The 11,930-nt window shown below is 39.6% G+C and overlaps 1 protein-coding gene across 1 annotated transcript; it reads left to right on the forward strand.

Annotated features, from left to right (window-relative positions):
- Positions 1 to 10,743: 10,743 nt before the first annotated feature.
- Positions 10,744 to 11,020, forward strand: F5147DRAFT_777938 (uncharacterized protein; the record flags this gene model as incomplete). The annotated part of the gene is made up of 2 exons (XM_041442052.1): positions 10,744 to 10,874; positions 10,918 to 11,020. The coding sequence occupies 2 exons, from the start codon at positions 10,744 to 10,746 to the stop codon at positions 11,018 to 11,020; spliced, it is 234 nt and encodes a 77-aa protein (XP_041288674.1).
- Positions 11,021 to 11,930: the final 910 nt, after the last annotated feature.

An 11,930-nucleotide genomic window follows, 5' to 3' on the forward strand; every position in this document is an offset into this window, starting at 1 on the left:
TGTTGAGTGATGCATTTTTTGTAACAGAACATGTCTTGAATATCTGCTTATAGACAGCATCTCAAACATTGATCTTCATTGGTCTTAGTCAAGTTGTCACCAGAGTCAAAATCTGTTTCTCTTGAACTGTGCAGGTTTGAAACCTACCAATGATAACATTTTTATTTTTATTCTATGAAATCACACCTTCACATTTCCCACATGAATCTTGAAATGAATCAGAAAGCCTCAATTTTCTGGTGGCATTATGAGGCTTTGGTGACAACTCAACTAAGACTGATAAAGATCAGTGTCTGAAAGACTGTCTACGATCTAATATTTAAGACATGTTCTAATAGAAAAAATGCAGCATTCAATGGGTTTCAAACTGCCAAGGTGCATTTTCATAAAATAAAAATGTTATTGTTGGTAGGTTTCAAACCTGCGCAGTCCAAGCAAAACACATTTTGACTCTGATGATCACTTGCGATTTTATCTTCAGCAGATTTTGAACCCACACAGACAGATTTAGATTCTGTCATATTAACTGCTCAGCTAAGACCAGTTGGATGCAGTCCTAATGAATTCATTCAGAAGTGAATCCTCAAGGTACATTTATCTGCATTTTGTCAGTTCTAACATTACATCATTGGCCCACCATGGTGGTCTGCCATTAGCACATTTTTGGAGCAATTGCTGGATAAATAGGTCTTGAAGTAGAGGAGGCCCAGAAGAAGTCTGATGTCTTTTTGCGATAAGAGTAGAATAAAAAAATCAATTGCGGCGACCATATTATTAAAAGAACTGACAGAATGCAGATAAATATGCCTTGAGGATTCACTTGTGAATGGGTCCATCGGGGGTGCATCTAACTGGTCTTAGTCGAGCAGTTAATACAACAGAATCTAAATCTGTCTGCATAGGTTCAAAACCTGCCAAAGATGACATTGTCAAGTGATCACCAGAGTCAAAATCTGTTTCTCTTGGACCATGCAGGTTTGAAACCTGCCACTTGTGACATTTGTTTTCTATGAAAACACACCTTGAAATATGCTGATGGTCGGTTTTCTTGCAAGCCAATCAAAGTTGTGTTTGGCCAAGTGGTTGTCATAACAGAATCAAAATCTGTTTCTATTGGAATGCAACAGGTTTGAAACCCGTTGAATGTCACATTTTTTTCTATGAGAACATGTCTTGAATGTTTGCTCATAGACAGTATCTCAGACATTGATCTTCATTGGTCTTAGTCAAGTTGTCACCAGAGTTAAAATCTGTGTCTCTTGGACTTTGCAGATTTGAAACCTGCTAATGATTATGTTTGTATTCTGTGCAATTACACTCTGATATTTTCTCATGGATAGTTTTCTCCAAAACCCATCATAAATGCTCTTTTCCACATCATTGCCACGATGGATTCAAAATATGTTTCAATCAAAGCACACATGTTTGCAATCAGTCAAATGATGCATTTCTTTTTAATGTTGCAACATGCTCAATTGAATATTTTCTCAGACTTTGATCTTCATTGTTGCTAGTTCAGGAGTTATCAAAGTCAAAATCTAATTTTCCTGGACTGAGCAGGTCAAAAACATGCATCACTCAACATATTTCAAGCATGCACAGTCCAAGTCCAAGAAAATTGTAATCTGTATAATGATGTGTATTGAAAGAACTGACAAAATGCAAATAAATGTGTCATGAGAATTCACTTTTGAATGAGTTCATTGGAAGTACATTCAACTAGTCTTAGCCAAGCAGTTAATGTAACAGAATCTAAATCTGTCTGTGTAGGTTCAAAACCTGCTAAAGATGATATTGCAAGTGATCAACAGACTCAAAATCTGTTTGTCTTGAACCATGACAGGTTTGAAACCTGTCAATGATAAATTTTATTTTCTATAAAAATATGCCTTGACATTTCCTCATGGAGTTTGATGTGCATCAGCTCACATTGGCTTTTCTTTGGCTCCATCGCGTGTCCTTCCTCCGTCCTATCTGTGTCCTCTGCTTGTCCATTGGTGCGTATTTTACTTGATTCATATTAGACTGACCATATTTCCAAAGTATATTTTCATTACTTGTGTCATGAACCCTTGTTACATATTACCACTACCTACTCGGCTTTTATCATCAAACATCCCTTTCTGTTTATTGTTGCACCACCTCATTTTTGTGCTCGCAGCTTTTTACAATAACCTTTTGGCTCGACCACATGCTTTTGCGCTTTGTCAAATCTTCAGCTGCATGGCTGTGCATCATATCGCACTTTTGGCAACTCACTCGTGCTTGCATCGCACCAGCACTAACTTTTGTGTTCCCTCTACTCTCAGTTACCCTTATGAGTTTCTAGGTTTCCCCTCATATTTTACATTAGGGGAATCGTTCTCAGTAGCAATCCCCTTGGGCCAAATGTATACTTGCATCCAGAGGTCTATTTGAGTTTTTACCCCACTTCACCCTTTCTTCTCCTTTCACCCCTTCTCATCTAGCTATCATTCCTCGCACACACCGTCTATGAGCAAATATTTGAGGCATGTTCTTATAGAAAAAAATGTGATGTTTCACAGGTTTCAAACCTGTTGCGCTCCAATATAAACAGATTTGGATTCTGTTACATACAACAACCACTTGGCTAAATACAGCTCTGATCAGCTTGCAAGCTGACCAATGTAGGACTTGGAGTCCTTGTGGCCTCATAGAGGTCTATTTTCCAATGCATGTTGAATGCTAATCATTACCCAAATCATTACCTATCATATCCGACTCAATATGCACCAAACCCAAAAACATCGGACATTGGACATCAGACATCGGGTTTTGCATCGGGTCTCGCATTGGCTGATTGGATATCGCGCGCACTCATCCTACCTATGTCCAGTCTCATCGTGCTAGCCCCACTAGGTGCGTAGTTACTTGTTCTCACATCCCTAACATTGTCGACCACGTTATTACATGCATTCCCATAGTCCGCAGTACATCATGTCTTGTTACATAGGACATCGGACCCAAAATATTGCACTACTACTTTCGCCTATAGGGTTCCATATTTCTACGTATCTACATAAATATTGGACTCCCCATGGCATCATCATCATCTGAGTAGAGGAGAATCATCTCCGACGCTTAGGGGTCAACCCCGATATTTTGTAGTTCTTAGTTGACATTGCGAATATCATTGTTCCTTCACTGTCCATATCTGTCATTGTTATTATTGCACACATCGCTCGCTTTCCCAACGCTCGCTATCGCATTACTATTAGTTTCTGATACACCGAACCCGAACCCGATAACCCAAAACCTGAAAAACATCGGACCTGATGCTTTTGCATCAGACATCGTAATTATACCTTCGGACATTGTTTTCTGTGCTTGGATTATTGACCTCACATCACCCACTGACCCCCAAAACTATTCCCAGACCGCAGACCCCTGGGTCGAACGCACTTGTCCCGCAAGTATAGCAGACAGGCAGTGCAAGACCACAACATAAATATATCAGTTTGGAGCCATCTTTGTATAGCCCCACTCTGTGTTGTATACCTACACCAACCATGAGCATATGTCAAGGTGTGCCTTTATAGAATAAGAACAAAAATGGTATCATTGGCAGGTTTCAAACCTGCACTGTTCAAGAGAAACAGATTTTGACTCTGGTGATCACTTGAGATTTTTATCTTTAGCAGGTTTTGAACCTGCGCAGACAGATTTAGATTCTGTCATATCAACTGCTTGGCTAAGACCATTTAGATTCACTTCCAATGAACCCATTCAGAAGTGAGTGCTCAAGGTACATTTATCTGCATTTTTTCAGCTCTTTCAATAGCATGGTCAGTGTTGATTTTTTATCCTACTCTTATTGAAAAAGACACAGACTTCCTGCTGGAGCTCTTGACTTCAAGACCTGTTCATCTAACAATTTCCCTAAAAAAATGCTGATGGAAGACCACCAGGGTGGGTCCATGAGTGAAAACTGACAATGAAAGGATCATATAGTATATTTTTGACACAGAGTTCAATATATGACCAAAGTCTTGATGCGAACTCGAAAGGATGAGTACAATGACAATATAATTCTTTCTAAAAGTCTTGGCTTGGTTGAAGAAGAAAAAGAGCAGATTACACATCAAACTTTCAAGTTTGATCCTAATAACCTGGGAATTAGTAAAAATACAAATCTATTAGGGCTGAGATTCTTCATTTTGCTTATTCAAGTGATTGCCAGAGTCAAAATATATTTCTCTTGAACTAAGCAGGTTTGTAATCTGTATAATGATGCGTATTTTGCATTAACTCGTGATTCATCACATTCCACCATGTTGGATTTCATAGAATAAAAATGTTATTGTTGGCGGGTTTTAAACCTGCACAGTTGAAGAGAAACAGATTTTAAATCTGGTGACAACTTGACCAAGACCAATGAAGATCAATGTCTGAGATACTGTCTATGAGCAAATATTCAAGACATACATTCTCAGAGAAAAAAATGCAACATTCAACAAGTTTCAAACTTGTTGCACTCTGATGGAAACAGATTTTGATTCTGTTATGACAGCCACTTAGCTAAACACGACTGTGATCAGCTTGCAAGCAAACCGAGCATGAGCAGATTTCAAGGTGTGTTTTCATAGAAAATAAATTTTATCACTCAGTGGCAGGTTTCAAACCTGCACAGTCCAAGAGAAACAGATTTTGACTCTAATGATCACTTGGCAAATTTATCTTTAGCAGGTTTTGAACCCATGCAGACAGATTTAGATTCTGTCATATCAACTGCTTGGCTAAGACCAGCTAGATGCGCTCCCAATGAACCCATTCAGAAGCAACTCACATACTTTTGCCTATTGTCTGCACTTCCGCTATAACTGCTATTTGACACTGAGCGCTCGAAAGCACCTCAGCGCAGAATGTCACACTGTTGTCTAAATACTTCTGCTTTATCTCAGAACTTCCTCGGGTCATTAGAATCAAACTGGAAAGTTTGATGTGTAATCTGCTCTTTTTCTTCAATCAAGTCAAGATCTTTGGAGAGAATTAAATTGTTCTTGTACTTATCATTCCGAGTGTGCATCAAGACTTTGGTCATACATTGAACTTTTGTGCCTTGAGGGTTCACTTCTGAATGAGTTCATTGGAAGTGCATTTCACTGGTCTTAGCCAAGCGGTAGATACAACAGAATCTAAATCTGTCTGTGTGGGTTCAAAACCTACCAAATATTAAATAGCCAAGTGATTGCCAGAGTCAAAATATGTTTCTCTTGGACTGTGCAGGTTTAAAACCTGCCAAGGATAATTTTCATTTTCTATAAAAATGCATCTTGATATATTCTCATGGTTGGTTCGCTTAAAAGCTCATCAGAGTTGTGTTTGGCCAAGTGGTTGTCATAACAGAATCAAAATCTGTTTCCAGTGGAACATAACAGGTTTGAAACCTGTTGAATGTCGCATTTTTTGTTCTATTAGAACATGCCAAAGCCTCGACATGGACTCATGTGTACTTTCCTGAGAGCACCATCTCACTGGTGGTGTGATTTCATAAAATAAAAATGTTATCATTGGCAGGTTTCAAACCTGCACTGTCCAAGAGAAACAGATTTTGACTCTGATGTTTACTTGCAATTTCATCTTTAGCAGGTTTTGAACCCACACAGACAGATTTAGATTCTGTCGCATCAACTGCTTAGCTAAGACCAGTTAAATGCACTCCCAATGAGCCCATTCAGAAGCAAATCCTCAAGGTACATTTATTTGCATTTTATCAGTTCTAACATTAATTTTCTAACATCCCCCTTGAGTCCAATCATATGTGATCCTTCCATTGTCGGTCCTCACTCATGACACAGCTGTTAATCCCAAGACATCACAAACATCATCGGCCCACCATGGTGGTCTGTCATCAGCACTTTTTCAGAGCAATTGCTAGATAAACAGGTCTTGAAGTCAAGAGCCCCAGAAGAATTCTGATGTCTTTTGCAATAAGAGTAGAATCAAAGAATCAATCATGGCAACCATATTATTGAAAGAACTGCCTTGAGGATTCACTTTTGAATGGATTCATTGGAAGTACATTCAACTGGTCCTAGTCAACCAGTAGATGCAACAGAATCTAAATCTGTCTGTGTGGGTTCAAAACCTGCTAAAGAAGAAATTGTCAAGTGATCATCAGAGTCAAAATCTGTTTCTCTTGGAATGTGCAGGTTTGAAACCTGCCAATGATAAAATTCATTTTCTATCAAAATACACCTTGAAATTTGCTCATAGTCGGTGTAGAGACTGACATCTCTGTGGCCTCATAGAGAGCTAATTCTACAACGCCCTAATCACCTTCCAAACACAGCGCGACCCGTATCTCATTTCTGCGCACTTGGCGCTTCATCGGCTGCTTGCGCATTCAGGCACTTCAGTCGCACATCGGCGCATGTATCCTTGGTTCCATCGCTCGTCCTTTGTCCATCCATTCCATGTCTGTTCAGTTCGTTGGTGCATATTCCTATCTTATTCTCATGTATTCTGACATATCTCCGGCGCTTGCGCACATATTCCGTATGTTTCGTCACGGACCCTTATTACATATCATCACGTAGTCGCTCCTCGCTTTCTGGTTCGCTTTAGCACTTGACAGCGCTTAACGCTACTTAGAATATATATACCTTTGCCTCTATGTATAATGATTATCTTCTTCTTCCCGCACATTGTTGGACTCTAAGTCTGAAATTCTCCGTCATATCCACCAACCGACAGTAGAGCGCTTTAACGCGCCCGAGCGCCAGTCTTTATATTCTTATATACGAACATTGTCTTATCTGTTCCCCAACTCACTTAAGAGTCGCTGCGCTCCACCACCCGCACGCGCTGAAGGTACAACAATTCAGATGGTAAGTCTGAACAATGTTGGGTCTTGCAGAACCTAGCTGCTATTCGACCCTAAAGGGTTTCTGGACCAGGCTCAAGGCTCAGAGGAGAGGAAATGTCATAAAAACTGCTCAAGACTCAGACAGACTCATACTGGTAACTGGTGAAAAGATAACTTGATTATGTAAGCTACAAAGTGCCAACATAAGGTAAGGTAAAGACAGTCTCTCCAAGCCTAGCCAGAAATGAATCCCTACAGCGCGCTTCGCTCTCACTCAGCGCGCGCCATTGCACTTGTCGCTCAGTAGCGCTCCATAGCGCTTTCCATGCTTCGCTCATCGTCGCGCACCTCACCAGGCTTATCCGACAGCCCGGTTCAGTGTTTCCCTCCACTATTATATATAGAGAAACCTTCTCAGTAGCAATCCCCTTGGGCCGACATTAGATTCATGCACAGAGCACCATCTGAGTATATCTCACACCACCCACCTTCTACCATTCTACATTCCTCACCTACATCGGTTTGTTCACAAGATGATCAAAGTTGTGTTTAGCCATGTGGCTGTCATAACAGAGTCAAAATCTGTTTCTATTGCAGTGCAACAAGTTCAAAACCTGTTGAACACCACATTTTTTCCAACTCTTTGTAACACCTCAGTTCAAATATCATCTTAGATCCCTGCTCATTCCTGTCTCTGTTTGACTTGAGTCTCATCTCTTGTCTTTCTCTTACATATTAGGATTGATTCTGAAGACTTCACATCTTCAGCTCTACCTCTGGCAGTCCATACTCCATTTGGTTCTACTCTGGACTTTGTCCATAGTAGTCCTTCTGTAGTTTTCTGAATGTCCGCTGAACTTCTGGAGTTCATTCTCAGCCACTGGAAATTAAATGCAATTACTTTGGTAAGGGACACAGCACTGTAGTACTCAGCCTTGCACTGAGCTCGTGTTCAGTTATTTTCCAATACACATCAGATGCCTGCCACATGCTAATCATTTTATGATGACAACCCGACAATTACCCACTCAACTCAATGCTTATCGATCAACACAACATTTAGGCCGACTTGGACCCAACATATTCCCGCACAATTGTCCTTCTCATGTCTTGTCCTGTCCTGCTAGCTCCACTAGGTGCATAGTTGTTATTTCGCACATTACCCATGTCGCAGCCAGCGCTATTACATGTTTTCCCATCATCCGCAACGTGTAGTTTGTGTTTACATGTACTTTGGCTCCAAAATATTCTGCCACTACTTTTGCCTATAGGTTTCTGCATTTATACATACTTACATATATATTGGACTGACTTTAAGTATCATTCATCATCCAAGTAGTAGGGAGCTGTTTCCTGATGCTTAGGGGTCAAACCCGATATTTCATAGTTTTTAGTTGACATTGCGAATATTACTGCTCTTTCTATCTGAAATACCCATCATCATTGTTAATCCGCTGACATGCACCAAACTTGTTTTGTGCATGGTCATGGCTACTTTGAGCTTTGATGTTCTCTGTTTTACTCTACAAAATTACTAAGAATTTTCTATAAACACATTATGATTGATTTGAGTAATTTTCAGACATAACAAACCCATAATGCTACATAATAATTCAATTAACACTTATCCAGTTTAAAGATAAGTTCCAAACATACCACAACACATTACTCAGCATTCTCTCACAATCTTATGATTGTTTTTTACAATTCTTCACATTTTTTTGTATGTTCTGAAACATATTTACAGTAACATCCTAACATTTCGACAGTTCATGTGTGATCAATGGCTTAGTCAGATGAAATGGATTAGTAAGATGAGATGGATTAGTCAGGAAACTGAAGGAAGAAAGTTAATAGATGGGAATATTTGAGAAGTGAACAAGTCATCATGGGACATTTCAACTATGACTCAGTTTGAGTCATTATGAGTCATTTTTCTGTCTGAGTCACTATGAGTCATATTTCCTTAATTAGATAGTTACACAGCCACATTTAGAGTAGTATATAAGCCAGTTTCCCCTCTGAATAATGACAATCTCCCTTTAGAAATAAGCTTCCTTTGAGAGGACAGACATCTTCCTTTTAGAGAGAGGGAGGAGGATTTGAGTATCTTCCTGAATTTCTCACCCTATATTTGTGTAAACATCTGGGTGAATATTAGTTTATTCCCTCCATTCTTTTGTCATCATTTCCCACAACATACTGATCTTCTGAGGCCTACCTTGAGCCAATCCTTAAATTACACTAGCTGGTACACAGTTATCAGTCATCTAGTTGTAGTTTTGTCACATTTTCTTTACAACACAGGATACCTTTTCTGTGGGGAGAATTTATGTATTTTTAATGATTAGGAGGACAACAAATAAGACTAGCACTTTATTCAGCAATATTAAAAGCTTGGCTGCTTTAAGACTACATCAAGAGGGTGTACTCTGTTCTGATTCTGCATCATACTCATTGTGAGTGCCTGAGCAGCAGAGAAGTTAGTTTTAAAGCTACGTATTTTGGTTGATTCGATTATATTAGAGGCTTAGTTTGATCTCCTCTAATTTTTGAGAATAGGGAGTGTTTACAAGATATTACTCTGATTCATTGTGGACTGTTGTGATCCATATCTTCATCTTCATATTGCACACCTTTGCAATCCTCTTCTAGTAGCATCGTAGTACTGCATTAAGCCAGTTATCGATTTGACTACACCATTTACAATCTTTATCTTTAGTATCCTAAGTGCTGCATCAAGCCAGTTAACGGTCACTGTCTCAACCCACCTAAAGTCATTAGAAATTTGTTTAGAAAGATCCAGCTATTTAAGCCTCCTCCCATGAACAACCACATTATCAACCGTTGGTATTTGTCTGAACCATTAACCATAGAGGATAGTAAGAACTGGTGATTTTATTGCCAATCATATCCTAGTAAGACACCACATACTGCTCACTTCTCCAACATTCACTATACCTGTTTCCTACAACCCAAAACCCACTAATTCACTAACCCAAAAAACATTGGACTCATAATTATACCTTCAGACATTGTTTCCTGTGCTTGGACTATTGACCGTACATTATATCACTAACATTAGAACTTCTTCCAAACAGCTAACCCCTCAAGTCAAACACACTTGTCTTGCAAGTATAGCAGGCTAGGCTGTGCAAGACTACAACACTTATATTTGGCTGAGTACTTACTTTGTGTAGTGCCCAGCCATTGTTATATTGTTGTATTGTTACAGCGCATAAGCTGAAGCCAAGCCCTTTGGATCCACCTCCTTGAGCATATTCTTAATAGCAGACCTCTTTAGGATTGAATGCACTTATTCATACAAGCATAGCAGCTTAAGCAGTGCTACAGACCTCAATGTAATATCATATTAGTTTAGTTTGGTACTTTCTTCATATCAACCATTCTGAGTTGTATCTCTTTCTCATGGTGGTGAACACAATAATGAGAAAGAGTGACAGGCTAAGAAGTCTATCCTTCTCTAAAGTTGGTCCAAGCTCTGTCTACAGTACAACCAAGGATATTTGCAACCTAATGTAGGTATGATAACTCAGATTGATGGATACTGAATAATATGTTGGGTCTTGCTTGCCTAAGCCTCTAGCTTGTGAGTATGGTACTGCATGGATATGAGTCACTCATGCAGGTTATAGGTATGGGTATCACTGGGGTATGGGTGTGGGTGTGGGTGTGGAATCACAGTACCCATACCCCTATCCATATCCCTACCATGGATTTCAATCAAAATCAGTGTCATGTAAATAAATTTTGACTACCTAAACAATTTGAAAACTGTCAAACTCTAAAGATAAAGATAAACATCCTGCGTGACACTCGCAAACCTTCATCACCTACTAGTACTTCCCATCATACAGCTCACCTTTGCAGCCACAGTCAAACAAGTTATCAAAATGACTGGAAAGGCCAAAGCTGCTCTAGAAGAGCAGACTATCAAAACTTTGTCAAAGAAGCAAAAAAACAACAGCAGTGGAGATAGTGGGAACATGAACCTGAAGAAAGTCAAAAAAACCCCTACTGCCTGGTAACACTCCTGCCAATGAAGATGAGTCAGCTGACAAAAATAGGCCTGTCACAGCACCATTGTCTCCATGTCCAAAGATGTTTTTGAGTCAGCAGGCTGTTGTGCATACTGAGGAAGAAGAGAATGCATTGATTGTACAAAGATGATGAGATGGCAGAAGATGAGCTCTGTATGTGCAATAACCTCAATGCAAATATCATATTAATCAAGTACAAAACAGAACACCTTATGAGAGATTAAAACTTGATCCAACACCACAGATTATTGAAATTGATGGCCACTGTGCTCATTATTTCAAGTGCCAATGGCAAAGAGAAAGTTATGTACTCCCACCATCAACATACACACTGTAGCAATGGTGCTGGTGCTGGACTCATATCCTGCCATTTCCACATATGTCTCACAGAAGTACTCCTCAACACTCCTTGACTGTTATGAAGCATCCACACATCTGTCCAAGTCATCCAAAGGTAGTCCATCCACTTCTGAGGGCGATTCTCTTCTGCAATCCACTGTCTCATGTCCTGTTCATGTCCATTTGACTTTGCTAGCATGTTTTCACTTCATTTGTCTATTATTGAATATGTCATAGGAACAGATATGTTGGCAGCCCATAGGGAGCCTCAAATAATGCATATAGCAGCACGCCTTATGCATTATTACATGGATATCGGTGTAGCAACTCGCCTCGAGTCTTATTACATTTCAGATAGCTTATCTCACTACTGTTCTTGCCTACACAATTCCACACTTTCATGCTGTAGTATATAATCTCACTTGCCAGCTGATTTGTACTTCACTTCCCTTCCCTTGCTATGAGTCATAGTTAGTAGAGTCACTTTCAGATAAGTCATACTTCACGCAATCGATCCTTTTGTTTTGTTTGACCGCTGCCACTTCACATCTTACTATCTCTGAGTCTTTCAATATGCTTTGCATAGTTGTACTTTTATACTCTCACTAGTCTTATACTTTGACATACCCATTATACTGACTCTCAGAAACCTCACTGTTTAGTCGCAAGCTCTTCAGAGCCTCTGTGCATCATCAGACCTT

This window comes from Suillus discolor, assembly GCF_016758755.1.
Source record: "Suillus discolor strain FC423 chromosome Unknown F5147scaffold_64, whole genome shotgun sequence".
Lineage (NCBI taxonomy): Eukaryota > Fungi > Basidiomycota > Agaricomycetes > Boletales > Suillaceae > Suillus > Suillus discolor.